The 27,614-nt window shown below is 58.8% G+C and overlaps 3 protein-coding genes across 7 annotated transcripts; 2 read left to right on the top strand and 1 right to left on the bottom strand.

Moving 5' to 3' along the window:
- Positions 1-1,055: 1,055 nt before the first annotated feature.
- Positions 1,056-27,614, top strand: Coro1b (coronin 1B). Of its 5 annotated transcripts, XM_048359697.1 has the most exons (18): positions 1,056-1,291; positions 2,147-2,211; positions 2,887-2,976; positions 5,684-5,728; positions 5,854-5,907; positions 5,977-6,082; positions 17,587-17,592; positions 22,677-22,725; positions 23,475-23,677; positions 24,012-24,134; positions 24,243-24,372; positions 24,551-24,732; positions 24,818-24,937; positions 25,408-25,512; positions 25,581-25,726; positions 25,926-25,983; positions 26,791-27,051; positions 27,132-27,614. In XM_048359697.1, exons 1-18 carry the CDS (start codon positions 1,118-1,120, stop codon positions 27,255-27,257), a joined length of 2,043 nt encoding a protein of 680 aa, XP_048215654.1. In that variant the 5' UTR covers positions 1,056-1,117; the 3' UTR covers positions 27,258-27,614. The 5 variants fall into 5 exon arrangements, with proteins under 5 accessions (XP_048215654.1, XP_048215657.1, XP_048215656.1 ...); XM_048359698.1 differs by lacking the exons at positions 1,056-1,291; positions 2,147-2,211; positions 2,887-2,976; ... (2 more) ...; positions 5,977-6,082; positions 17,587-17,592 and having other exon boundaries at positions 22,615-22,732; XM_048359700.1 differs by lacking the exons at positions 23,475-23,677; positions 24,012-24,134; positions 24,243-24,372; ... (5 more) ...; positions 26,791-27,051; positions 27,132-27,614 and adding an exon at positions 3,095-3,171 and having other exon boundaries at positions 22,677-22,701.
- Cabp4 (calcium binding protein 4) lies at positions 10,981-14,317 on the bottom strand. Its single transcript, XM_048360492.1, has 6 exons — positions 13,967-14,317; positions 13,672-13,702; positions 13,408-13,551; positions 12,036-12,145; positions 11,163-11,310; positions 10,981-11,018 (listed from the first exon to the last, which is right to left on the bottom strand). Exons 1-6 carry the CDS (start codon positions 14,315-14,317, stop codon positions 10,990-10,992), a joined length of 813 nt encoding a protein of 270 aa, XP_048216449.1. The 3' UTR covers positions 10,981-10,989.
- Positions 16,695-18,254, top strand: Gpr152 (G protein-coupled receptor 152). Its single transcript, XM_048359709.1, has one exon. It carries the CDS (start codon positions 16,695-16,697, stop codon positions 18,252-18,254), a length of 1,560 nt encoding a protein of 519 aa, XP_048215666.1.

Raw genomic sequence — 27,614 nt, 5'->3', positions numbered from 1 at the left:
CTGGCACTGGGCTTGAACAAACATCAATCATTAGATTAGAACAAAAGAATTTGTTCCAATTTAATTCCATTAGATTGGAATCTGGAATAAAGAACCTGTAGCCAGCCAACACTCTGGCTACAAAGGAAGTTAGTAGTACTTAGAAAATTAAAGTCAATAAAATTGGTGTAACTGTTGGCTGGGGATGTGGCTTAGTAGTAGCGTACTTGCCTAGCATGCATGAAGCTGGGTTCCATTCTTCAGCACCACATACACAGAAAAAGCCGAAGTGGTGCTGTGGCTCAAGTGGCAGAGTGCTAGCCTTGAGCAAAAAAGAAGCCAGGGACAGTGCTCAGGCCCTGAGTCCAAGCCCCGGGACTGGCAGGAAAAAAAAAAAAATGTGTAACTGTTACTGGCTAAATCTGACATTGTAGGAAGACATAAATGAGTTCATCTATGTTTCTGTCTTGCTCCAGAGAGAGAAACGCTTTTTATTTCTTTTGGGGGGCCAGACCTGGGGCTTGAAGCCAGGGCCTGAGTTCTTTTGCTCAAGGAGCCGCAGTTGGTGGTTAATTGGAGATGAGTCTCCCGGGCTTCCCGCCCGGGCTGGCTTCGAACCGCGATCCTCAGCTCTCAGCCTCCAGTAGCGGGGATGACAGGCCTGAGCCGTCGGCGCCCGGCAGGAAGCCGCCTTCCGGAGCGCTGCGGCCGCCGCACGCAAACCCAGAACTTAAGGATCCACGTCAGCAGAACGGCAAGAACACCCCCAGGCACCGGCTGGAACGCAAAGGGCGGCGCCGGGGGTCGGAGCAGGAAGACCGGCCGGGCCCACGAGCGGGACCGAGCCGACGCCCAGGAGCCGCGGGGCGGCGCCGCGGGCAAGGCCCACTCCTCCAAGGTCAGGGCCCCGCCACCGTAGGTCAGCTCGGCGCTCAGCAGCTTCGGCCTGCCGTGGGCGGGAGGGGGCGTGGCCGCTCCGTGGGGCGGGGCCGGGGCGCCGGCCCGTGGAGCTCCCTAGGCGGCGGGGCCTGCGGCGTGCGGGGCCTGCGGGGTGGGCGGGGCCCAGGTGGGGCGGGGCGTCGTCATCGCGGGCCCGTGCAGATGGCGGCGGCGCGGGGCGTCTGAGCGGGCGGGGGCCATGACCACCGCCCGGCCCCAGTTCAGCATCGATGACGCCTTCGAGCTGACCCTGGAGGACACGGGGCCCGGGCCGGAGTCCGGCGGGGTCTCCCGCTTTGGGCCGCTGCACTTCGAGCGCCGGCCCCGGTTCGAAGTGGCTGACGAAGACAAGCCCTCGGGACTGCGCTACCAGGTGAACGGCCCGCCCCCCTCCCCGGTGCCAGATGGGGCGGAACTGCAGGCCGGACCCCGGAGAACTTCAACTTAGAATCTGTCTAGAGGCCCAAGCCGAGCGGAAGCCTGCCCCCGTTCGTGCCCCCCGCCCCAGAGCCCTGCCTGTACTGATTTGTGTCCCCAGCCTGCACGGAGAGCTGGGGGATCCCGGGCCAGCTCATGCCTCAGCTACAGTGGAGGGAGCGTCCAGAGTCCTAGCCCGCCCTGGCCATTGACACCTGCCTCCCAGCGAGTCTGGGGATCCCTACTGAATCCGAACCAGACCTTGCTCATCCTTTGGCCCAGGCCAGATGATCTAGGGTGACCTGCATCCTCTGGTCTGTCTGTTCTAGAAGTCCCCACACCATCCCAGAGCTGGGAGGCTCCACTCACACTAGAAGTCTGCCCACCTCTTAACCCCCATGACTATAATCAGGAAATACTTTTTCTCCTCCACCAATCCTAGTTTCCTTTCCGGGATTCTTTTCTCACCCTGGAAGAGATTGCACGCCCCAAACTCGGGAACCCTAGGCTGTCTTACCCTGCCACCCCAGATCTCCAGCCTCCATGCCTAGCTCCTGAAATATCCCCAGAGCTCCATTCGGGCTCCCAAGCTTGCTCCTGGTCCCTACAAACCCCAGCATCCACCCATTTCCTACCTGGGTTTCGGTTTCTGTGAATCACCAAACTTGTTCTTCTGGGATGGTGAAGGGCCAGGTTAGCAGCTGCCAGGCAGCCAGGCAAACTGCTGTGCGGCTGCTTGTCTCCTCCCTCAAGAGGGGCACAAACAGGGCCTGAGCTCAGCAACCTGACTGAACCCTGTGTTCTGGAACAGAATCTGGAGAATGATGAGGATGGAGCACAGGCGTCTCCAGAGCCAGATGGGGGAATCAGCACCAGGTTAGGGCCAGGTGGGGACCCACCCTGTACCTTGAACCCCATGCTTCTGGCTCTTGTCCACTGGGACTTGGCCAGCCCCCTGCCCACTATTCTCAGCTCTACTCCCCAGGTAGGGCCTCCTGTCCACCAAGACCACATTACCTTAGTGTACACTGCTAACCACCCACCTCATCAGGGTGTGTGTGTGTGTGTGTGTGTGTGTGTGTGTGTGTGTGTGTAGGTGTCAGTACAGGGCTTGAACTCATGGCCCTGGGCTTTCTTGATCATTGCTGGGGCTCAACCACTTGAGCCATACCCTCAGTCTGCCATTTTGCTGATTAATTGGAGCTGGAGTCTCCAGACTTTTCTGCCTAGTTTGGCCTCAAGCCTCCATCCTGTAGGTCTCAGCCTCCCGAGTAGTTAGGATTACAGATATGTACTGTGTGTACCAGGCCTTTTATCCTGTGGGAACCCCAGCCTATCCTGATCCCCCCCTTTCCATAGGTCACCTGTCTTGTAGGAACTCCTAGCTCTCATCCCCAGTTTCCCACACTCCCAGTCTTGCAGATCTCCCCCCACTACACACACACACACACTTGAATTCATCCCTGCCCCCTCTCAGGGCAACACGCCTACATCAATCATAATCTCTGGCCCCTTCTTCCTTCCTACTCACCGGGCCCCTGTGTCCCACAGGGATTCTGGGCGAATATCTATGCGCAGCTCCCAGTGGTCCTTTAGCACCATCAGCAATACCACCCAGCGCTCCTACCATGCCTGCTGCAGGTGAGACCCTCTTTGTCCTGAGCCCCAGCCTCCGAGTGCCCTCCTCCCCTGCCAGCCAACCAGCCCTAGCTCCCCTCCTCCACCTCTTTCACACTCACCCTGTTCTCCTGCCACCCAGCTGGACCCAACACCCTTTGATCCAGAAGAACCGCAGGGTAGTGCTGGCCTCCTTCCTGCTCCTGCTGCTGGGGCTAGGTGAGTGCCTCCAGGGCCCAGCCTCTCCCTCCCTCTTTGTACAGGCCCCATAACCCAGAGCCCACAGAGTCCTCTGTGCTATTAGTAAGGAGCCAGGGCCTTGAAAGGGGCAGGCCTGGGCTCCCGCTCCCCAGCCAGGAAGTCACAGGCTGAAAATGGTATCTGGGTCAATGCTCTAAACATCTATTGGCTTTAACTCCTCCTCCTCTTCCTCCTCCACCATTTATTTTGTGTTGACTTTGGGCAAGTGTATTTTCCCACCATACAGAGGTCACACAGCAAGTGAGAGAATCGAGAATCTAGGACCTGAGTGTAGGGCGAGTGTTCCTGTGAGCACGGACACCGAGTGCCACCCATCCCATCCAGAGGCTCCTGTCACTTGCTCTTCTGTGGAGTCTAAGAGCCGATCAGGGCTTCATTCCATCCCCATTGCTCAAATGGGGAACTGGGGCCCTGAGTAGGCAGATCTTGCTGCCGGATGTTTCTGATGCCCAGGCTCCTCATCCTGATGGGCTGAGCCGGGGGTTCCTGAAAAGGGACCAGTTGTGGCTGCTGCCCCCTCCCTTCTGCAGGAAGGACAAAGTCTCCACCAAGCCCACTTGCCGGAGTACAGGAGAGGGAGCCGTCACGCCAGTCATTGTGGCTGGCTGCTAGCAAGGCAAGCATCACTCGCAGCCTGGCTTGGGAAAGAAGGGCACAGGCTTAGGCTGGTGAAGTCTGGGAAGCAGATGAGCAGGAGTGAACCCACATGTGGGACCCACCAGGATCTCATAAAGGATTCTGAAAGAATTAGAAAAACATGGCTCCTCTGGGAGGGCAGAGCCTGAAGCCATAAGCAAGGGGGCAGGGAGAGGGGGGTGCCCCTTTTTGAGGTGCTCTCAGCAGTACAGGAAGCAGATGACAGTACACGGTGGCCCAGACTGTACTGTTCGCACAAAACTTGCCCCATTGCGCTCTTAACTGGAGAGCTAGGACTCTGGGTCTGAAAAAGTGGATCGAGCCATAACCTCTCCATCTTCTCAATCACCCGTCGTCAGCCAAAGTCAACATCCCTGCCTGAGGCCACAGTCCCTACCAGAGTCCTCCAAATGAGCTCTTGGGTAGTCTTGCCAAAGGCTAGCAGCTCTCAGCTGGACTCAGCTCTTGTAGTGCCATTCCCTTTGCCCAGAATTCTTTCTCTGCCTTGACAATGACCACAGCAAAGCCTGTACAGCCAGTTTTCACCTTCCAACTGCAGCCATGGACAGGTGACTTCTCCTTGTGTCCCATTCCATCAGAGTGACAGGGCAGTGACACACTTAGCCAGTGTCTGGCAGCACCTGGTAAGTGGTCCATAAGTTAACTGCTGCTGTTTCTTTTTTTTGGGGGGGGGCGGGAATGTCAGTATGAGCTATCTCTGAGCTCTTTCGCCCTACCACTTTGAGCCACAGCACCACTTCTCGTTTTCTGGTGGTTAATTGGAGATAAGAGTCTCAGACTTTCCTGCCTAGGCTGGCTTTAAACAGTGATTCTTAGATCTCAGCCTCCTGAGCAGATATAGGCATCAAAAGCCACCAGATAATATATAGAGATTTGGGGGTGGGGGGGTCAGTCATGGGGCTTGAACTCAGCAGAGCTCTTTTTGCTCAAAGAGAGTGCTCTACCACTTTGAGCCACAGTGCCACTTCCAACTGCTGCCATTGCAAGTGCCACCTCTGCTCAGCTGTCACTGCCTCCAGGATGGTCTCCCTGGCCCCCAGGCTGGCTCAGGGGTGCTGCTCTAGGCTTCCACACAGCTCTGATCTCACCCCCATCCTCCCTGGGTTGTAGCTTGTGTTTTCGTGCAGGTGTGCGTGTGCTGGTCCTGGGATTTGAACTCAGGACCTGGGTGCTGGTTCTGTGCTTTTTTTTTTTTTTTTTTTTGCCCAATGCCTGAGCTCTACCACTTGAGCCACAGCTCCACTTACGGTTTTCTAGTTCATTGGAAATAAGAGTCTCACAGACTTTCCTGCCTGAGTGGGCTTTGGCTTTGAACCACAATCCTCAGATCTCAGCTTTCTGAGTAGCTAGGTTTACAGACTGAGCCACTGGCATCCAGCTAGGGTTGTAGTTTTAGGGCTTCTGGCTTGGGAGTTCTGTTTCGGTGTGGTTTTGGGGTACTAGTGGAGTTTGAACTCAGGGCCTTGCGTTTTTCTAGACAAGCACTCTATCACTTGGGCTCCGCACCAAGCCCGCTTTCAGGTTCTGGTTGGTCCCTCCATTAAGGAAGGGCCAAGACGGCAGGCCCCTTCTCCTTCACCCCGGATTTCCTGGCCCCAGGCATGCAGGAAGGCCACAGCAAGGAGCAGAGAAGGCTCTCCCAGTCCCCATTCCCCATTTCCGAGGCCAGCGCCCAGCTGTGAAAGCAGCTGAGGGAGCTCCTAGGGGAGGGTCCCCGGCCCGGCAACCAGCTTGGGCGGGGCCCTAGCCCGGCCGGGGCTCGGTGGGGGTCGGAAGGCTCCGCCCTCACCTTCCCGGGCCCCTCTGTGTGCAGTGCTCATCCTGGTCGGCGTGGGACTGGAAGTGGCCCCCTCTCCAGGTGAGCGCCCCTCCTTGTGCCCAGGGGCCCTGGGCCAGCCTCTCCCCTCCCGGCAGGACTCGGCCCCCTTCCTTCGGCGGAGGAGGAGGCTGGGCCAGGCAGTCAGCCGCCACCTCTCTCCGCAGGTGTCTCCAGCGCCATCTTCTTCGTGCCGGGCTTCCTGCTGCTGGTCCCGGGAGGTGAGCCGCGGGGAGGGGGCGGGGCCTCGGCGAGGGGGCGGGGCCCGCGCTGACAGCCCCGCCCCGCAGTGTACCACGTGATCTTCATCTACTGCGCCGTCCGGGGCCGCCGGGGCTTCCACTTCTTCTACCTGCCCTACTTCGAGAAGTGAGCCGCCGAGGGGCCTTCCGACACCCGGGGCCGCCGCCCCGCGTCCGCGTCCGCCGGGGGCGCCCCTCGTCGCAGGGGGAGAGGCGCCCAGGACCCTCCGGAGGCTGCCCCTCGCCCGCCCAGTGCCTTACGTTACTCCTGGTCCCCCCCGCCCCCCGAGGTTGGTAGTACTTTGTGCTAATAAAGGGGGTAAGTAACCCAGAAAGGGGTGTCTGTGTCTTCCTGTCCTAACACCCCTGGCCTGACTACAACTTTTTCCACAAGGCTTAGAAAAGGCCCCACCCTGGGGCTGACCGGCCTTGGAGACCATCGGTCTCCCCCCGGTATCCAGAACAATGTTGGGGCTCAGAGACTTGCCCCAGGACACTACTACGGTGGGGGCAGACCTGGGCCTGGAAGAAGTGGTCCCAGCCTCTCTGCCCCCAGCCCTCAGCAGATTCGACCCAGCCCTGACTGCCTAGAGGCAGCACCAGAACGGGTCCTAGGAGCCCTGACCAAGAGATCCAGCGATGGCCCAGGATTGGGGCCTGGAGGCGGGTATTCTGGATCCCTCCTGGCTCTGGGGCCTTGCGCTGCCACAGCCTTCTGCAAATGTGGGCCACATGAAGGCAGCGGCCCTGCCCTACTTCCCATGCAGAGGTTGGGACAACTGGGCAGAGGACGTGAGAAGCAGGGCCTCGTGACAGAGCCGTAGGGACTAAAGACTCAGACCCACGAGACATTAGAAAGACCATCTCAAAAAGAAAAGAAAAGAAAAGAAAATCTCAGGACTTTGGAAAGTCAGAGCATCTTGGAATTTTGGGAAAGTGACACAGAATCTCTGAGAAGACTGAAATCTGAGTTCATAATAGCTCCCACTTAACCCGGCTCCTATGGCTAAGGCACCAGACTGCTGTTGAGCACCGCACCTGGGTCAAGTCTTGAAGTCCTCTCTGCCCCAGCCCCATTTTACAGAGGAGAGCGGACCTACTCAGGTGCCATCAGCAGATTGCCCACATAACATATAACATAGGGTCCCAACATCCAGATCAGGTCCTTTCCATGACTCCAGGAAAAGCAAGGAGAGGGGAACCAAGTTGTCAAACAAAGGTCCCACTGAACGAGTATTCTGTCTTTCTGACTAAAATGTCAACGCCCTTAAGAGAGGAACCCCTTACCCCCGCCGCCACCACAAGTCCACTAGGCCACTGAGCACCTTGGTGTCCTGTGCCTTAGTTGAGTGGAAAGATGCCTGGGCCCCCTACTCCTGCTCTTGCTCTCCTGGCCTGCCCAGCCCGGCCTCCCTTAGACCCCAATCAAAACACTTAGGGGGCCCCTTAACTGCCCCCTCCAACTAGCTGTGACAAGGAATGAAGGATTTATATTTTATTAGGTAAAATAAAAACTGGAAAAGTGAAACAAAAACACACCAAATCCAAGTGCACATGTTGTATTAGGTCAATTGCATAAAATTTTCCTTTCAATAAATATGATTGGAACAAACAGAACATGGGAACATTACCGAAATGGTTCATTAGGAAGTGAGCAATGAACAGGAAATTAACAGAGTCCTTACTAATAACCTTTTCTTCCAGAACCTCTTGTACTGAGGACCAAACTGGGAGCCCAGCACTTGCAACACAAGTACACTGCCACTGAGCTACATCCCAGGCCCTCATTTCACAAATTATTATTTTGTGCTGGTTCTGGGGCATGAACTCAGATCCTGGGCTTCTTTTGCTAAAGACTAGAGCTCTACCATTTGAGCCACATGGCCACTTCCAGCCTTTTCTGACTAATTTATTGGAGATGAGTCTCACAGACTTTCCTGCCTGGGCTGGCTTCGAACTGTGATCCACAGATCTCAGCCTCCTGAGTAGCTAGGATTACAGGCGTGAGCCACTGGTGCCCAGCTCATTTCACAATTTTAACTAAACCGTTGTTCCAGAATAAATATAGGTCAGGTGTCAGCAAATAAATAATTACTTTTCTATTTTGTGATCAAGAAAAGTCAAATAATAAGTTCATGACAAAATGGTATGATTCCAATTTCAGTATCAGTGAAGTTTTATCTACTATTTATTACGTATCCAACATGGCCGTATCTATTGGTTTATACATCATCTTCGACCATTCAACAGGGAAGTTGAATGAACCTTTGTAACAGACTGCATGATCCTCAAAAGCTGGAAGTACTTACTCTCTGCTTTTCTACAGAAAATATTTGCCAATCCAATCATCTCCCGTGGGTACCAAACCCCAGAGTTGCAATATGAGCAATGAGCTATTTTCCCCCCTGTGATGCTCAAGAGCAAGAAGCCAAGTCCTGGCACATGCTAAACAAGCAGTTTGCCATGGAACTATATTCCCAACCCAGAGCTTGGTTTTGCTGGTGTGTTTATCTAATCTAGATTATGTTGACAGAAACAGTTCTCAGAAAATAATGGAGACCTAAACTCCAATTATATATCATATGTCTCCTTGGCCTGAAAACGTGTAACTAGGAGCATACAGATTTCCTTACTGAATTGTGACTCAATTCTTCTTGATTCATAGACTGTTGTGGGGCCACTATTTCTGCACTTACACAAGCTTTCTTTGAATGTTCTGGTAAGTCTGTTCTCAGCCATGACTTTCAGCCTCTAGCTGCCCTTGCACTCTGAATGTGTCTCCTGTATCCTGGACTCAGCAGTAGGGAAGAGTCTAGATATCTGCTCTTCTCTATCTCCTCTTTGCCCTTGTAGAAAAACTGTTGATTTTTAGCCACCCGAATAAAGCCATTTCCCAGCATCCTTTGCAACCAGAGTTATGGTGTGATACCCTGTGCCCAATGGGATGAAAGTGAGATTATTATATAAATCTTTACCCCTTTCTTCTTTTTATTAACTAAGAATAAATGAAAGTGCTCATATCTTAGGGCTCAGAACAGCCAACCAAGAGCCTGGGTCCTTCAAATAGAGGCAGTGTTGAGGGACCTCTAGTAACTTGAGAGAGTGGCTCATACTAGTATGTGCGGAAAATGTTTTTCTTTTAAAAATCAACTTGAAAGAAAAGGATGGCGGCGGGGGGGGGGGAATGAGGGAGGAGGTAACAAAGAGTACAAGAAATGTATCCAATGCCTAATGTATGAAACTGTAACCTCTCTGTACAACAGTTTGACAATAAAAATTAAAACAAGAAAGGTTAAAAAAAAAAGAAAGAAAAGGATGGCTAAGATTCCAAAGACAAAGAAACCAAACCTGGGCTTTAGGAAGGAACTGACACTAGAGTTTCAGGCCTGGATGGAGGTTTAAGGGCCTGGGCTATAACACTGACGGACAGAAACTCGTGGAGCCTGGAGGTAAGTGGGGGCGGGCACAAGAAATGAATTACCTGGATATATTCTATGGTATTAAAGGGCTTCCCTGAAAAAAAGAACTAAGTATGTCTCTACCAACCAGCCTGAGAAAGCAGCAAAGATATAGATAGATAGATAGATAGATAGATAGATAGATAGATAGATAGATAGATAGATAGATAGAGTTACTGGGAACATGGCTTAGTGGTCGAGTGCTTGCCCGACATGCATGAAGCGCTGAGTTCGATTCCTCTTGAGCTGTGGCTCAAGTAGTAGAGCATTAGCCTTGAGTACAGAGAGGCTCAGGGACAGTGCCCAGGCCCTGAGTTCATGCCCTAGGACTGGCAAAAAACAAACAAACAACCACAAAAAAAAAACAACCACCAATTATGCCAGAAACAAAAATGAAATGGAAGAGGAGAGGGATAATTTAGATATGTGGATGTCATCTTACTGAAGGCTAAGTTTCTTGATTAACTTTAGACTTCATTATAAGAGTTACCATTAATATAATAGAGATGGAATATTCCATTCAACCGTCCAATCAATAGAGGAAAAGGGCAGAGAGAATGGCTCAAGTGGTAGAGTGCTTGCTTAGCAAGTGCAATGCCCTGAGTTCAAGCCCCAATATTGGGGTGGGCGGGTGGAGGGAGAATACCAGGAAGAAAGTGGGGAAGAGAATTTCTAACGGAATCAATGGAAGTCTGGGAAAGAGGAAAAAAAGGCAAAAGCAAAGACAAACTGCATAGAAAACATAAAGCAAGGTAGAATCAGTGGCTCACATCTATAATCTTAGCTACTCAGGAACTGAGATTGGAGGATGGAGGTTTGAAACCAATGTAAGCAAAAAAAGTTCACAAAACTCTATCTCTAATAACCAGCAAAAAAAATGGTGTTGGAAGCATGGCTCAAGTGGTAGAGTAAGCCATGAGTAAGCAAGCCAGATGGAGAGCACAAGGCACTGAGTTTAAGTCCCGGAAACAGGAAAAAAAGAAAAAGAAAAAAGTAAAAACTATGAGCACTGGTACCTCACGCCTGTAATCCTAGCTAATCAGGAGGCTAAGATCTGAGGATTGCAGGTTGAAGCCAGCCCAGGCAGGAAAGTCCGTGAGACTCTGATCTCCAATCAACCAGCAAGAAGCCAGAAATGGAGCTGTGGCTCAAAGTGGCAGCAGAGCACTAGCCTTGAATGTAAAAGCTCAGGGACAGTGCTCAGCTCCTGAGTTCAAGTCCCAGAACCCGCACCTAAAAAATAAAATAGTCCCATTTCTAAGACAAGATAGGATATCTTGTAGCAGGCGCCTGAATGGGGATATAAGCTTACTTTCCCAAGGTGTGTGTGTGGAGTCTAGAGTCGGAGTCTGTCTGCATTCATTTCTGAGCACCAGGAACCCCCTACCTTCCTGGAGTGCAGAAAGACCCAGCCTTGCTCACTACAAGGTCTTCTCACAGCAGCTGGGGGAGGGGGAGAAGGAGGGGGAGGAGGAGGGGAGGGGAGGCAGAGGCTGTGGGTGGCGGTCCAGCAGACTCTGGGGCCAGCGCTGTCAAAAGAAGCAGCCTGAGAGCAGTTGAGTCTCCTTCCTTCAGCCTGGTGCTGCGGGTGGGCGCCGGGCGATCAGCGAGCAGACAGCATCATCACAAACTCTGAGGGGGAGGGGGAGGGAAGGAGGGAAGGAGGGAGGGAGAGAGAGGAAAGAGCTCAGGCTGGTCCAGTCCCTGAATCTAGGACCTGCGTGCGGGACCCGGACGCGGGCCAGCCAGGTGGGGGCCGGGAGGGCGGCGGCTCACCGTCGAAGTCGATGGTGCCATCCCCGTTGAGGTCCATGTCTCGGAGCATCTCGTCCAGCTCCGTCCCCGCCAGCGGCTCCCCGAGCAGAGCCGGTGCCGCCTCCCGCAGCTCGGCCACCGTGATGCGTCCATCCCTGTCCCTGTCGAACTAGAGCCCGGGCAAGGATCAGCCCCACCCCACCCCCAAGCTGCCTCTGGAGCCAGATGCCCGCTTACCCCAACTGACTCACTCACCTGGCCCAAACTTTTCTTAGCCCATCCCAAGACAGCACTCCCGCTCCCAGAGACCTCCATGCACGGTGCCTCCAGCTAGACAAACCCTCTCTGCAGGGCCCTGCCCCAGCCTTGCTGCCTGGACTCCAGACCTCCCAAAGGCCGGGCCTCTAGGCTCCCAGCAGGATGCCCTTCAGAGCTGGCACCAGAGGCTCGCTTTTATAATCCTAGCTACTTGGGAGGCTCAGTTCTGAGGATCAAGGTTCAAAGCCAGCCCAGGCAGAAAAAGTCTTATCTCCAACTGAGCACCCAAAAAGCTAGAAGTAGAGCTGTGGCTCAAATAGTGGAGCTCCAGCCTCCAGGCCCTGAGTTCAAGATTCAGTTCTGGGGGCTGGGAACGTGGCTTAGTGGTAGAGTGCTTGCCTGACGTGCATGAAGCCCTGGGTTCGATTCCTCAGCACCATATAACAGTAAAAACCCGAAGTGGCGCTGTGGCTCAAGTGGTAGAGTGCTAGCTAGCCTTGAACAAAAAGAAGCCAGGGACAGTGCACAGGCCCTGAGTTCAAGGCCCAGGACTGGCAACAACAACAACAAAAGACCCTGTCTGGGCACACACACACACACACACACACACACACACACACCAGCCACAGTCCCTACCTCTCGGAAGGCGATGCGCAGCTCTCGCACCCCCAACATGTGTGCAGTCTCCTCCCGCAGCTTTGGGCCTATCAGCTCCACGAACTCCTCAAAGTCCACAAAGCCACCCACTGTGAATCCGAGCAGAACATGGCAATCCGTCCCTCCAGGAGGGACCTCGCCCGTGTCCTCCCCTCTGCAGCGGGCAGGGAAAGCGGAGCCCCTAGGGGTCCACCCACGGAGGGCTGGGAGGCTGGGGCAGGGCAGGCAGAGCAGGTGGCCTGGATTCAAGTCCTGCGCTGCTGTACGACCTTGGAGGCTTACCAGCCCTCCTGGCCTCCACCTAGGGTGGGCTTTGAGGGTAGAGTTCATGGCTGGGGGGCGGTTAGGAGCCCTTCAGAAGTCTCCCCACACGTCGAGGGGCTTTGGTAGCCCCTCAGATCTACAGATGCTCTATTCCCATAAGGCACCAATGCCCTTGGGGAAAGGAAGAGAAGTTGGCACTGAAGGTGTAATTAAATTGCAAATGACACATCAGTTCTGGAGATTGTAGCAAAGCAAAACCAGCCTACAGAGCTCCTGGAATGAAGGATGTAAGATATTTGCCTCCCAGAAAACCAGTGAATGTTGGCAGGTGCAGATGGCAGGGGCAAACTGAGAGACATTGTCCAAAAAGAAATGTACTCGTTACCTGATGTGTGCAATGGTAACTCCTCTATACATCACCTTTATAATAACAACAAAAACATTCAAATATCTAAAAAGAGGGGCTGGGAATGTGGCCTAGTGGCAAGAGTGTTTGCCTCGTATACATGAGGCCCTGGGTTCGATTCCCCAGCACCACATACATAGAAAATGGCCGGAAGTGGCGCTGTGGCTCAAGTGGCAGAGTGCTGGCCTTGAGCAAAAAGAAGCCAGGGACAGTGCTCAGGCCCTGAGTCCAAGGCCCAGGACTGGCAAAAAATAGATAAATAAATAAATGAAAATATCTAAAAAAAGAAAACCAGTGGATGACCACCCAACCCACGATCTCAAGGGCAGCGGGGGGGGGGGGGTTCCATCTTACCAAGCCCCACCCCCCCCAGCCTCTCGGAGGTAGGGAGAGAAGCGGGGGAGAGGGAAAGGGAAGGGAAGGAGCACGGGGCGGCTGGCGAGTACCTGCAGAGAGCACTTGGTCACTTAGAGGCACCAAGGACTGGCCGGGTGGCAGGACAAGGGGGCGCAGAGGTCACGTGGCTCTCCCGGGACCCGGTTCCTAACTCGAGCCCCAAGGCCTCTCAAGGGCCTCTCGGGAGCCACCAGCTCAGGAGGAAGGATCGGGCTAGCCCCCGGAGGCGGTGCCGGCACCTTCCGCCCTCTCCTCACCCCCACCCCGCGGGGCCCAGCGACTGACTGCGCATCTTCACGTGCTGCGAGACCTCCAGGAGCTCCATCTCGGTGGGCATGTAGCCCAGCGTGCGCATGCAGTCGCCCAGCTCCCGGTAGCTGATGCAGCCATCTTGGTCGGTGTCAAACTCCTCAAAGGCAGCCTGAAGCTCTGTGGGGGAAGCGGGTCAGGCCAGGTGACTAAGGCCAGGGTCATCTTCCCCTCCCCCCCCTCCGTCCTGCCCTCCCTTTCCCCTCCCTCCCCTGGTAGCACTGGGAAGCAACCACTCACCATCCAGCTCCTCCGGGCCCAGCTCCCGGTCCTGCGGAGGAACGGGGCGGTCGGTCCCCTAGGCCGGCACTGCCCACCCCGGGGCAGCCCCCCCAGAGCAGGGGAACTCTGCGGGCCCCAGGACTGGAGACTCTTCGTCATGTTTCTGGGGCTTCAAGTGAGCCCCCAGCACTAGCAACCCTGAAGCCCACCTAGCTTCAAACTTCAGAAGCCATGGCCCACGGCTCCGGCTTCCCAGGGACTAGGGCTCCCCTCCCCCAACAGTGGACCCCAGCCCTGCCCATGCCCCCCTGACCTTCCCGAAGATTCGGTTGAGCAGAGGCCCGTATGTCTGCTGAGCCGCATCCTGTTGGGGGTCAGGACGAGGCCGATGGGACTGGCGACGAGAAGTCGGTCCAGGACATACTGGGGGTGGCCCGTGACCCTCTCTGGTTTTTGAGGGGGTTTTGCTGTTCCCTGGGGTCTCAGAGCCCTGGGCAGGGTTCTGCTCCCCAGAACTGCCCTTCTGGGACCGTCGGAGCCCTCTCTTCCTCCTGCTCCTTGTCCTGGCCAAGGGGGGACCCTCAGAGCCAGTCCCAGCGGGCACAACCCCCATAGGGTCCTTTGGGGGTCCAGAGGCCTGGGCTGGGCTGGGCTCTGTGGCCATATGGGGACGGACGACAGGGCTGAGCTGCAGCTCCCCTGAGTATTCTTGGCTTTGTGACCCATAAAGCTGCTTATGCACCCCCAGTCTTAGAGCTGATCACCTGGGTGTGGGCCCTGAGGGGGATTAGGGGTGAGTGAAGCCCGCAGCCCCAGGACCTCATTCCTGCCCTCTGCCCCGGGTAGGCCGGGCCGAGCCCGGGGCCGGGGAGCCCTCCCGTGCAGTCAGGTCGTCAGCATAGACCGCCTGAAGTGAGCTTCGCTGGCAGACACGGCCAACTCACCACCCGGGTCTCAGTTTCCCCATCTGTAAAGTGAATGGAGGGGGCCACTGGTATAAAGCCAGGCATGTTAGCACAACAGGTAACAGAGGCAAGACTGAGCAGAGCAGGGCGGACGGAGGAGGCGCTGCAGGGGGGAGGGGAGAACAGCCAGAGGCTGGCAGGAGTCACTCCTGGGGCTCCCTAAGGACGGGGGCATCGGGGGGGGGGCATATAAACTGGGAAGGAGGCCTGGAGTGCTGGGTGCAAGGCAGGGATGCGGGAGGGGGCGGCCTGCGGCCCGGGGGGGGGGGCTGGGGCGCTCCTTCCCATCTCGGATCTCAGAGTCCTGGCCTTGGTTCAAACGCTACAAGTGCTTGGGGTAAGGGGTTCTGCTGTCTGTCCCTGTGGGGATTGGGGGGCGCCGGCTGGTCACTTGTCCTTACTGGGCCAGGGTTAGGGTTTCCTGGAGAGCAGCCTCATGAATGATTGATGTCCTCTCAGCTTAGGTTTCCTGCCCGCCCGCCTTGGCGTCGCCACCGGTGCCATGCAGCGGGCCCCGGCGTGGGGCGGGCGGGCAGTTCGTCCACAAGCAGGCAGGCGCACGGCCTGTGCCTCCCAGGTAAGCCAGGCATGCCGGGCAGGGCCCTGGGGGAAGGGTGCCCGGGACAGGGCCCTGGTCCCGTAGGGGCTGGAGCAGAGGGGGGGGGGGGGGGGCTGCCTTAGGAAAAGCCCAGGGCAGGAGAGGCCTCCACGGGGAAGGCCAGGTGGCTGCCGCCACGGCCCCAGGCAGCATCCACCCCTGCTGCTAGCCAGTCCCTTCCCTGACTGCACCCCCAGGGCTGGCACCATCCCCAAGGCGGGGAGACCTCGGGAGGAGGCGCAGCCGCTCTCAAGACAGTCCACCTGACCGGGGCCTGAAGCGCAGACCTTACCCCAAATTCCTGAGCAGCATTCCTTGCGGGAGGGGCCTCCTACTGCCTCCCATCTCAAGGCCCTCCTCCCCTAGTGGGCGAGCACTGGGGCTTGAACTCAGGGCCTTGCTGAGCTCTTTTGCTCAAGGCACACCACCGCTACTGGCTTTTGGCTGGCTAATTGGAGATAAGTCTCATGGACCATCCTGCCTAGGCTGGCTTCAAACCTGGATCCTCAGATCTCCCCCTGAGTAGTTAAGATTCTAGGCCTGAGCCCCCAGTGTCCCTCTTGGGATTGTAAACACTTGAACCCCGCCCAGGATATTAGGCAGAAAGGGATCATGTAAAGAGTGGACCAAGTGGTTTCCAACCTGTGTTCCCTGGAACCCCAGGAGGTTGTGTCCACCTTCTAGTTCTGAGGTTTAGCCTACGTAGAGATTCAGAGATCCTCGTGACAGAATGGTTAAGATCAGGTCTACCTCCCTTCCGGCCTATGCCCTTGGGCAAGTCCCTGATTCAATAAACTCTCTTCCACCCCCCCCCCCCACTCCAAGCTGCAACACGGATTGTAGGAAGACTGCGTGAGGACATCTATTTGACGTTGCTGGCACAAGCTAACTACCCTGTGTCAAGACTGGCTCAGAGGAGCAATGATTTTTTTTTGGAGGTGCACTGGAGCCTTTCTCTCCTCTGTCTCTCCATCTCTGTCTCTCCTGTTTTCTGTCTCTCTTTTCTCTCTCTCTCTCTCTCTCTCTCTCTCTCTCTCTCTCTCTCTCTCTCTGTGGTATGTGGGTTTCTGTCTCTCTGTGTGTCTCTGTCTCTCTCTGTTTCTCTGTCTCTCTGTGTGTGTCTCTCTCTCTATGTCTCTCTGTCTCTGTCTCTACCTCTCTCTGTCTCTCTCTCTCTCCAGATGAACTCAAGGCTTTGCACTTTCACCTGGCTTTCACACTCACACCTGTAACTCTACTACTTAAGCCAGACCTCCACTTCTGGCTTTTGCTGGTGAATTGGAGATGAGAGATCTCGTGGGCTCTTCTTCCTGGGTGCAGCTTTGAACCATGGCCCTCAGATCCCAGCCTCCTGAGTGGCTAGGATTGCAGGCGCGAGCTGTCAGCGCCAGGCAGCCTCTCTCTCTCATGTGGTCACGCGTGTACTCGTTGATTCCTCAGGTACGACGCTGCCGTCCAGCGGCACCTGGGGATTCCAGATGGACACTGCCATGGAGGCCAACCTGGGCCATGCTGGCCGCCGGCCCCGCACAGACCTTGATGACGAGGACTCCTACCCCCAGGGTGGCTGGGACACGGTCTTTCTGGTGGCCCTGCTGCTCCTAGGGTTGCCAGCCAATGGGCTGATGGCATGGCTGGCGGGCTCGCAGGCCCGGCACGGGGCGGGCACGAGGCTGGCTCTGCTGCTGCTCAGCCTGGCCCTCTCTGATTTTCTCTTCTTGGCAGCAGCGGTCTTCCAGATCCTGGAGATCCAGCATGGAGGGTACTGGCCGCTGGGTACTGCTGCTTGCCGCTTCTACTACTTCCTGTGGGGTGTGTCCTACTCTTCAGGCCTCTTCCTGCTGGCGGCCCTCAGCCTGGATCGCTGCCTGCTGGCCCTGTGCCCACGCTGGTACCCTGGCCGCCGGCCGGCCCGCCTGCCGCTCTGGGCCTGCGCTGGGGTCTGGGTGCTGGCCACCCTGGTCAGCGTGCCCTGGCTGGTCTTCCCCGAGGCTGCCGTCTGGTGGTACGACCTGGTCATCTGTTTGGACTTCTGGGACAGCGAGGAGCTGCCCTTGCGCATGCTGGAGATCCTGGGGGGCTTCCTGCCCTTCCTCCTGCTGCTCGTCTGCCACGCGCTCACCCAGGCTGCCGCCTGCAGGCCCCGCTGCCGCCGGCAGCCCCGGCCCCCCGCCTGCCGCGGCTTTGCTCGCGTTGCCAAGACCATCTTGTCCGCCTATGTGGTCCTGAGGCTGCCGTACCAGCTGGCGCAGCTGCTCTACCTGGCCTTCCTGTGGGACTTCTACGCCGGCTACCTGCTCTGGGAGGCCCTGGTCTACTCCGACTACCTGATCCTGCTCAATAGCTGCCTGAGCCCGTACCTCTGCCTCACGGCCAGTGCCGACCTCCGGGCCCTGCTCCGCTCCGTGCTGTCCTCCTTTGCAGCGGCTCTCTGTGAGGAAAGGCCTGGAAGCTTCACACCAGCCGAGCCACAGACCCAGGTGGGCTCGGAGGGGCCAACTCTGCCTGGGCCAGCCCCTGAAGCCCAGCCACCGCAAGATCCCAGGTCCCAGCCTCACGCGAGCCCCTCAACCCAGCCACAGTTGAACCCCGGGGCCCAGCCTCACGCGAGCCCCTCAACCCAGCCACAGTTGAACCCCGGGGCCCAGCCTCACGCGAGCCCCTCAACCCAGCCACAGTTGAACCCCGGGGCCCAGCCTCACGCGAGCCCCCCAACCCAGCCACAGTTGAACTCAGGGGCTCAGCCTCAGGGGAACCCTTCAGGCCAGCCACAGTTGAACTCAGGGGCCCAGCCTCAGGGGAACCCCCCAACCCAGCCAAAGTCAGATGATGTGGTACAGTCACAGGCAGATACTGTTCCCCAGACCGCTGCCTGCACTGCTGGGGTGGCCCCCAGGCCCTGTGAGGAAGCCTCCCCTAACCCACACCCAGATCCCACTCCTGAGACCCCAGAGACCCCTCCCACACCAGCTGCCCCGGAGGAAGAAAGGCCCAGCAGCGCCCCCCCAGAGGACACCCCCAGTACTGGCCCCACATGAGGGTCCAAGGAAGTGCAGGCCTACCAGGGCAGTGGAAGAGTTAGAGGCGCCGGAGGAAGCAGCCAAGCAGGGAGGTGGGAGGCTGGAGGACCTCCCGTGGAAAGCCCACTGAATCCCGCCCTCCTCCCCTGGGCCTGGACTGAAGTGAAAGGAAGACACGGAAAGTCCCACTCTGTTGGGAGATTTTCCTGAGGTGCCCCGCCCAGCTCTTCCTGCCTTACACCTAACACGCAGCTGCCCAGACTTCTTTCTTTTTTTGTGTGCCTGTAGTGGGCACAACATTTGAGGCCTTAGGCATTCACTTGTCTCTTGTTTTGCTCAAGGCTGGCACTCCACAGCTTGAGCCATACCTCCATTTCCAGCTTTTGCTGGTTAATTGGAGATAAGAGTCTCACAGACTTTTCTGCCCGGGCTGGCTTTGAACTGTGATCCTCAGATCTCAGCCTCCTGATTCGCTAGGATCAGAGGTGTGAGCCACCAGCCCCAGGCTGCCTAACAGCTGCTTGAGCCACAGCTGAGGGTGTCCTTCTGGGGGTCTTCCTCCCCTCCCCAGCTCTCCCCCTGCCTCTTCCCCCTCCCCCCGCCGTGCCTCCGTCTTGATGGAGGACAACAGCAGGGGACACTTGTCCTGGGTTATACTTGACCTCCATGCCACTGTCCCTTCCTCTCTCTACTTCCTCGTCCAGTCCTCCAGCCTGACCACACCGAGGCTAAGCAGAAATAGGGGGAAGGGAGGCTTTCAGGAGCGCACAGACCCAAGCAAGGCCCCGAGGCCCTAATGGCTCAGGAGCTAGCCTGGCAGAGCTACGCCATCTCCATCAGTTGCGTTTCTCTAGCGGGTGGGGAGGGAGGGAGGGAGGGAGGCTGGGGCAGGCAGGCCCTCCCCGAAAAAAGCAGCCAGAGAAGAAGAAGAGGAACGCCTGAATTCAAACCTGCCTGTGCCATGTCTTGGCTGGGGGACTGAGGACCAGCTCCTCTCCCTGAGCTCCTGCCTCCTGGGCTGTAGTGAAGATTGAATGAGAAAGTGAGTGTGGCACCCAGCAGGGCCCAGTGAGCAGAGGTCCTCTTCCTTTGCTGACACAGGGTGGAGGCTGGGATGGACGCAAGTGACCGGACGCGGGCGGGAGAGGCACCACCTGGCCCGAGTGCCTGAAATCCCAATGACCTGCATGAACTGGGAGCACCCAGGGGTTTGAGAGAGCATGGGGACCCCGCTGACACCACTCCAAGTTTCAACTAATAGCCATCTGTCTCCTGGGCCCTAGGGAGGGCTGCAAAGACTCTGCCCTGGCCTCAGCATCCCAGCCCAAGGGTTCAGGGAAGAGGCTTCCCGAGGGCAGAGAGCCCTGGGCACCTGTGGTCCCCGGGGAAGAGCACCTAAGGTCCCAGGAGCTCTCTGGTGGGCTGCAGACACTGCAGGAAAAAACTAGGAAGTGCTAAAAGTCTGCCTCTCACCACTTCCCCCCACCCTGCCTGGCCCTGGCCTTTCTCCCCAGCCCCGGGGGAACCATCCTTCCTTCCCCTCTCTTCCCACCATCCCTTCCCATTTAGCACTGTGACCTTTTACTGCTGACAGATGCCCTCCCCAGTAGATGCAATGACAATGACACTTCCTGAGCTGCTCTTCTGGGGCTTGTGCTATATATAATAAAGCCAGAGGCTCCTGATGCAGGCAGCCGGGAGGGAAAGCTGTCAGATCTGGCCCAGGCTGCTAACTGGCTCTTAGCCTCCATTTTCTTCTCTGTAAAATGGGGTGGCGTGTCCCCTCCAGGGTATGAGAAGGGCATGGGGTGGTCAGGATGGCTTTTCCTAGATGGGGTGGTGGGCACTGAGGCCGGTGGACAGATATAAACATCCATCAACTGAATATTTAGCTAGCACTTGCCAGGTGCCTTCCGTTTTGGAGACACACAGGCTTCAGGGGCCAGGTGTGTCTCTGGTGCTTCTGCTCAAGGGCTATTCAGTTTCTGGCTCCACCACGCACCAAGTATCCCACCTCCGGCAAAGCTCTTGACCTCTTCGGGGTTCAGTTTGCCTATCTGCAAATTGGGAGTCACAACTACAGTGGAGCTCTCTGAAACGTTTGGATCTTGGTCTGATGGGGAATCCGTGCTCAATAACCGTTAGCCATTAGTTTGGAGACACTAATGTGCACCCCCTGAACTTAGCCAGGCCTGAGACCTAACTGCCTCAGGCTGGAGTCCAGGTGGCAGGTGGATGGCTCACCAGGTGTGGTCCTTCCCACCCTGCCTCCCCCTCCAGTGGATCTGCCTTCACCTCTTCCCCGCCCCAGTGTGTTGGGGTATACATTTCCTGAAGGGAGGACCTGAACTTCTGTTCCCCTCCCCTCTCCCTGGAGGACTTGCAGAGCCTCTTCAACACAGCAGAAGATCAGTAAACAATGTCCCACTTTGCTCACGCTCCAAGCCCCAGCTTTTAGGGAGTGGGCCAGCCCCACCTGCAAGGCTCCCTCCCGCCCCCACCCCAGCCATCTAATTGCTTCCCGAGAGGAAGAGCACTACCCTGGAGGGTTTTGCAGGCTATAAAGGAGTTCTCCTAGTGGTCCCTGAGGAGGACTGTGTTGAAGGAAACAGGGCCATGAAGCGAGGACTCACTCCCAAGACATTCCACGGAGTCCCGCACTTTCCCCTAGCATACTGCATGGGGCTGGGCTCTGGTCGCCCTCTCCAGGTGAGACCTCCACCCTCCCCTTCACAGGGACCAGATGTTGATTCTGAGCATTGTAAATATGAACATGTTTCATTTCTGCATTCAGGGTTGCTGTGCATTCCTTCACTCAATATGCATTAAGTGGTTACCTACTGGGTACTGGGGGGGGGAGTCAGTGGGAAGCAAATCAAACTGTCTGTCCCTACTTTTCTGGAATCTTTAAGTGGGGTGAAGCCAGAGACACAAAGCAGATGTGGAAATACGTAAATACAAGTCGAATCTGGAAGTGATTAAGAACAACACAGTGGGGAGAGAGACAGAGTCCAGGTGAGAGAGGAGATGACACATCAGCAGAGATGTAGGGTAATGATGGACGGATCTTCTCAACACCTGGGGGAGGAGCCCCAAGAGGGAGGCCAGAGGGCAGGGAGTGGGATGGGCCCAGCCGGGATGGGCATGAAGGCGGTGTGATTCAGAGATAGGAAGTCAGTGCCATGGGTCCACACGGAGAAGAGAAGATGGTGGGCCATGAGGGTGCTGAGCAGGGGGCAGACCAGGGGTAGGTGGGTGGGGAGGACACGGTAGCTGTGTATTCAAGGGGGGCAGTGAGGGGTCGGGACGATTTTGTGAACCAGAGCCACTGGTTGGGCTGGTTGGGTCTCAGAGGGATGCTCCCCTTTTGCCAGGGTCCCACTGCATACACTTTCCGTTCCCACAGTTCTGCCCGGCCAGCCGGAGTCTATGGAGCAGGGAAAACACCAGGATTTTGGAGCCAGTGGATGAGGCCTGGGTCCTGGCTGGGTGACATCACGCAAGCCCTTGGCCTCTCTGGGCTGATTCCCCCTAGGATGTGGTGAGGAGAAGGAGATAGGGTACTACTGACTCAAGCCACCCTCCAACACACAGTGGGGGCTCCAGACAAGGCTCCTTCCAACTCCCGCTCGGTCTTCCCCTTCCCTTTCTGGGAAAGGACCCCCGCCACCCACCCCTTGGTCACCCAGGGAGCCTGGTAGGCGGTGTTGGGGCCACCAGCCTGAGGGAAGCGGAAGGTACTGAACGTGAGCCGGGACTGGGACATCCAGGTCTTCCCAGGCTGGCTCTGTGGAGCCGATCTGGGCTCCTGGCCACGGGACTGATTCAGGCCTCCGCCTAGATGGTGGCTCCATCTCCATTTTTAGTAAGAGGCGCTGGGGTGAGCTTCGGTAGACGTTGTTAGTGTTCTTAACGGAGATCATTAAGAAAGCTGAGAAAGTGTCCGTGTAGGATGTCGTTTGGGGGGAACGCGGGGGCGGTCATGGGGCGCCCGGGGACCCGGAGTCCGAGGGGGCGCTTCACCCCACGGTGACCCCAGCAGAAGCCCCAGCCCCACCCGCTGCCGGCCCCGCCCCGCGGTGGGCGGAGACTGGCGGCGGCTGGGTGGAGAAGCCGCTGCCCCCGCCTTAGGGGGCGGAGCCTCTCCAGGCCCCGCCCCGCCCCGCCCCGCAGCAGCCCGAGGCTGAGGAGGGGAGACTGGAGGCGGCTGGGTGGAGAAGCCGCTGGCCCCGCCCTCGGGGGCGGAGTCTCTCCAGGCCCCGCCCCGCCCCGCAGCAGCCCCAGGCTGGGGAGGGGGAGCCTGGCGGCGGCTGGGTGGAGAAGCCGCTGGCCCCGCCCATCCAGGCCCCGCCCCGCGCGTGACTCCCGCCCCGCCCCCGCCCCGCTCCTCTGTCACTTCCTGATTCCCGCTTCCTGCTTCCCAGACCCCGGGATCCGGAGCCGCCCGAGGCCGCCGCCGCAGCCCCCTCCCCCGGCGCCCGGGCCAGTGGTGAGCGGTGAGCGCGGCGGGACCGCGCCGGGAGCGCGGGCGGGGCGGGGCCGCGGGGCGGGCGGGCGGGCGGGGGGCGCGAGCCGGGGAGCCCGTCCCTCCGCGGCGCGGCGCCCCACCCTCGGTCCCCGCACCCTGGCGTTCCCAGCCTCTCCCCGCGGGCCGGGGCGGGGGTCTCTGGAAGTTGGGTCCTGGCCCCCGGGGACCGCGCTCCGAGGCTGCAGGAGGCGCTCCCGGCTCGCGGCGCCGTCTCCGGCGAACCCCCAGCCTGAGCCACCACCGTGTCCGGGGTCTGCGGCCAGGCTTCCCGCAGCGCTCTGCCCCTTCCCCCGGGACGCAGAGCCGGGGCCTGGCGGGGAGACCCGCCAGCCTCCCCTCCCCGCCACCCAGCCTGCAGATCCCTGGGCGGGAAGGCCGCGCAGCCGCGGGGACCTGCTGGAGAGCTAAGCCCTCTCCACTTCAGCACCCCATGGCAGAGCCGGGGAGGGGCCGGGCAGGCCTGCCAAGCCCCTCACGTCTCCAGTGGGCAGGCCGCGGGTGGTGCGTTTACCTCCTCCGGTCACCATCTGTGGAGGCAGCGTGGTCTGCAGATGTGACCCCGTTCCATAACTGGAGAAACAGACCCGGGTGGAGTGTCATGACCTGGCCTCCAGTTGCATCCGCCCTCAGCCCTTTATGCAGCCCTGCAAGGACGGGGGTGGGGGGTGGGGGGGAAGGGCAGAACTGATCCAGGACCCTCTGTCCCGCAGACATGTCCTTCCGTAAAGTGGTTCGGCAGAGCAAATTCCGGCATGTGTTCGGGCAGCCGGTCAAGAATGATCAATGTTATGAAGACATCCGAGTGTCCCGTGTTACCTGGGACAGCACCTTCTGTGCGGTCAACCCCAAGTTCCTGGCTGTGATCGTGGAGGCCAGCGGTGGAGGCGCCTTTCTGGTTCTCCCCCTAAGCAAGGTGTGCCCCATCATTGGTGTGGAGGAGGGCTGGAGGTGCCTGAGCCGCACCCTTGGGTGTCTACCCCATCCCCGCTGCTGGGAAGGTGTCATAACCCTGAATTACTGCCGGGGAAGTATTAGCACAGGCAGAGAAAGTGTTTATTGCCATCAGGTCAGAGACCACAGACATTTCCTGCTCACCTCGTGGGTGGGGCCCATCTGGGTCACTCTTGAGCAGGGTTCCAGAGTCATTCCCGCTCCGTGGAGGGGGCTGAGGCCCTGGGAGGGAGGCATCTTGTCCAGGGTGGGGAGTGGGGGTGTCTGTCTCTCCTGACTGCTTCCTCCTACCACAGACAGGCCGCATTGACAAGGCCTACCCGACAGTGTGTGGGCACACGGGACCTGTCCTGGACATTGACTGGTGTCCCCACAATGACGAAGTCATCGCCAGTGGCTCGGAGGACTGCACAGTTATGGTGAGCACGCCGTTCGGGCCAGGGTCCTGGGTGTGGCCCCCAGCTGCTGGCCTGAGGTAGGGGGCGCAAGCAGCGGTCTCAGCCCCAGTATCCTCATCCCTACTGCAGGTATGGCAGATCCCCGAGAACGGGCTGACCTCCCCGCTGACGGAGCCAGTAGTGGTGCTAGAGGGGCACACCAAGCGTGTGGGCATTGTCACCTGGCACCCCACAGCCCGAAATGTGCTGCTCAGTGCAGGTCTGCACGGCGCCCCCACCCCGCACCCTCTCCAGAGGCGCCTCTCCCAGGCCCACCTGACACCTAGGGAAACTGAGGCCTCCTGAGGTCCTGGGGGAGTTGACAAAGTGGACCTGGCGGGCTGACGCCCCTCCGCCTCCCTCCGCCGGACGTGACGTCATGTTCCTCTGCTCGCCAGGTTGTGACAATGTGGTGCTCATCTGGAACGTGGGGACCGCAGAGGAGCTGTACCGCCTGGACAGCTTGCACCCCGACCTCATCTACAACGTCAGCTGGAACCGCAACGGCAGCCTCTTCTGCTCCGCGTGCAAAGACAAGAGCGTGCGCATCATCGACCCCCGCCGGGGCACCTTGGTGGCTGTAGGTGGCCCAGGGGGGTGAGGACGGCCGTGGGCAGGCCGGGGAGTCTGGTGGGGGCTGACCTGGCTGCCTGTCCTTCCCACAGGAGATCGAGAAGGCGCACGAAGGGGCCCGGCCCATGCGTGCCATCTTCCTAGCGGATGGCAAGGTGTTCACCACAGGCTTCAGCCGTATGAGCGAGCGGCAGCTGGCGCTCTGGGACCCAGTGAGTGAGGCGGCCAGCCTGGGGGGGCTGCTTCCCCGGGGAGCCTGGGCTTCCCAGGCCCTCCCAACCCCTCCCTGTCCCTGCTCCCCACACTCCCTCTAATGCCTCCTACGTCCTTCCTTTGCGTGCACGGACTACCCATCGGCCCTTGGGGCCCGCTCCCTGCCCTCAGCTTGCCCTGCTGAGCTGTCCCTCAGCCATGTTTCTCTGTGTGACCTCCTTTGGGGGGCTGGTGCCACCCGGCCGCACAGGCTCCCCATAACGGGGATCTTCTCCACTTCTGGTTAGAGGCCTGGGAGTAGTCTTAGGCCTGGAGGAGGCTAAGAAAGGAGACCCCGAGAGCAGATGACCAGCCGCAGGTTGGGGCAGTATGGAGTGTGAAGGCTGCTCAGGCTAGACCTGGTAGGGTCTGGGATGAGGGGTTCGGGCGTGGCCTGACCGCTCCCCCTGCCCCCCACACCGTGTTCCAGGAAAACCTCCAGGAGCCCATGGCCCTGCAGGAGCTGGACTCGAGCAACGGGGCCCTGCTGCCCTTCTATGACCCTGACACCAACGTGGTCTACGTCTGTGGCAAGGTGAGACTGGGTGGGGCCGGCCGGAGCCAGGAGGGGGCAGGGCGAGGGCTGACCTGCGCTCCCCACAGGGTGACTCCAGCATCCGGTACTTTGAGATCACCGACGAGTCCCCTTTCATTCACTTCCTGAACACCTTCACCAGCAAGGAGCCCCAGAGGGGCATGGGCAGCATGCCCAAGAGGGGCTTGGAGGTCAGCAAGTGTGAGATCGCCCGGTAAGAGGGGTCACGGGGTGGGGGTGGGAGGGGAGGGAGGGGAGGGGACCTAGCCCAGGGACCCATGGAGCGGAGAAGCAGGGCGTCTGGGAGAGTCACAAGGAAGCGGTGTGTGAGATCACAGCTCTGCCTGTACAGGGTTGGGGGGAGCCAGGAGAGCTAATGGGGGGTTCCACTCATACCTCCCCAACTCTCCCAGGTTCTACAAACTACATGAGCGCAAGTGTGAGCCCATTGTTATGACTGTGCCAAGAAAGGTGAGACCACCAGGCCCCCCAGCCCACCTGCTCGCTTGTCTCGCGGAAGAGCCACACTGGGGGGCGAGCGGGGCCTGGGGGTGGGTGGGTTGGGCCAGACAGACCCCACTGTGCCCTAGCACGGCCCCGGGTGCTCACAGAGGACAGGGTGAGCAGAGGGCCTGCGGTGAACGAGCCATGGGAGACAGAGGGCAGGCCGTCCAGAGTGGCCGTCCTGGAAGGCCTCCTGCAAGGGGAGTGCTGGCAGGGCTTGGCAGAGGGCCGGAGCTGGGAATGGAGAGAGGGGCGGGGGTTCGGCTGTCATGGAGAGTCGGCCGGAGCCGCTCAGCCTCAGACGCCCAGCCTGGTGCCGGGACGCACGGCCACTGCTCTCCGCACATGCGCACAAGCGCTGTGCATTCGGTGTGCCTGGCGCAGCTCCCAGCAGCCTGAGCGAGGCTGACGGAGCCTGCCCCTGAGCTCACCATCTGCAGGGCACGGGGAGGGCAGGGACCGGGATTCTGCCCGGGAAGGCTGGGGAGAATCTCAGAGGCGCCGCGGCCCAGAAAGGAAGTGAAAGAGCAGGTTTGGGTTTGGTTTGGGCTTGGGGTGTTTTTCTTTCCTTTTTGGTAGTTGGTGAGTCTTGAACTCCAGGCTTTGTCCTTGTTAGGCAGGGAGGGGGCTGTGAAAGGTCATTGAGGACAGGAGCACTGGAGGATGGGCGGACAGTGCCACCTGGAGGCGAGGCGAGGGCGTGAGGAGGGGCCACGCAGGGACCCCACGCAGAGCCCCCCGACTGAGGTCCTCTCTCACCTGCCTGCCCTGCAGTCCGACCTCTTCCAGGATGATCTGTACCCCAACACCGCTGGGCCTGAGGCGGCCCTGGAGGCAGAGGAGTGGGTGAGCGGACGGGACGCGGACCCCATCCTCATCTCGCTGCGGGAGGCTTACGTGCCCAGCAAGCAGCGCGACCTGAAGGTCAGCCGGCGCAACGTGCTGTCCGACAGCCGGCCCAGCAGCGCCCCCCGCCCCGGGGCGTCCCCCGCCACGGCTGACGTCGCCCCCAGCGGCAGCCTCGCGGGCTCCGGGGTAGGTCCGGTCAAGGGTGCTGCCTGGATGCCGTCCCGGCCTCAGCTTCGGGGAGCCCCTGACCGCCGGTGTCCCCGCAGGAGGCCGCGAAGCTGGAGGAAGTGATGCAGGAGCTGCGGAGGCTGCGCGCGCTGGTCAAGGAGCAGGGAGAGCGCATCGGCCGCCTGGAGGAGCAGCTCGGCCGCCTGGAGAACGGGGACGCCTAGGACCGCCGCCCGCCCGCCCCCCGCCCGCCCCCCCCCCCCCCCCGCGCCCACACACCTCCCGCAGCCCCTCCTCACTCCACCTCTGCTGGCAGGTCTCACCAGACTGTGGGCTGCCCTGGCAGAGACCCCGGGCCGGGCACGGGTCGCTGTGCGCCGCACCCCTGCCCGGTGCCCCGTGGGCCGCCGTCGCCTAGCTTTCGTCATTCACTCACGCGGGGGGATCTTTGTATTCGTGCGAGCTTGCCTGTGTTCCGAGGGACCACGACTCTGACCTGCCCAGCCCGCTGCCCCTTCCCCAGAGAAAATGGCAAGGATGGGATCTATATTTTCATTCCAAATAAAATTCTCTTTCTAAGA

The sequence above is a fragment of the Perognathus longimembris genome, chromosome 13 (genome assembly GCF_023159225.1).
Source record: "Perognathus longimembris pacificus isolate PPM17 chromosome 13, ASM2315922v1, whole genome shotgun sequence".
Lineage (NCBI taxonomy): Eukaryota > Metazoa > Chordata > Mammalia > Rodentia > Heteromyidae > Perognathus > Perognathus longimembris.
This window is presented reverse-complemented; position numbering and strand designations above follow the sequence as displayed.

Excerpts from the sequence above, each read along its gene's own strand:
- Coro1b (XM_048359697.1), top strand. The coding sequence starts at position 1,118 with ATGACCACCGCCCGGCCCCAGTTCAGCATCGATGACGCCTTCGAGCTG. Across the intron at positions 5,908-5,976 it reads CCTGCTGCTGGTCCCGGGAG|TGTACCACGTGATCTTCATC; the intron begins GTGAGCCGCGGG and ends CCCGCCCCGCAG. Across the intron at positions 24,373-24,550 it reads AAATGTGCTGCTCAGTGCAG|GTTGTGACAATGTGGTGCTC; the intron begins GTCTGCACGGCG and ends TCTGCTCGCCAG.
- Cabp4 (XM_048360492.1), bottom strand. The coding sequence starts at position 14,317 with ATGGCCACAGAGCCCAGCCCAGCCCAGGCCTCTGGACCCCCAAAGGAC. Across the intron at positions 11,311-12,035 it reads TGCGCATCGCCTTCCGAGAG|TTCGACAGGGACAGGGATGG; the intron begins GTAGGGACTGTG and ends CCCGGGCTCTAG. Across the intron at positions 11,019-11,162 it reads TGGCACCATCGACTTCGACG|AGTTTGTGATGATGCTGTCT; the intron begins GTGAGCCGCCGC and ends CCTCCCCCTCAG.
- Gpr152 (XM_048359709.1), top strand. The coding sequence starts at position 16,695 with ATGGACACTGCCATGGAGGCCAACCTGGGCCATGCTGGCCGCCGGCCC.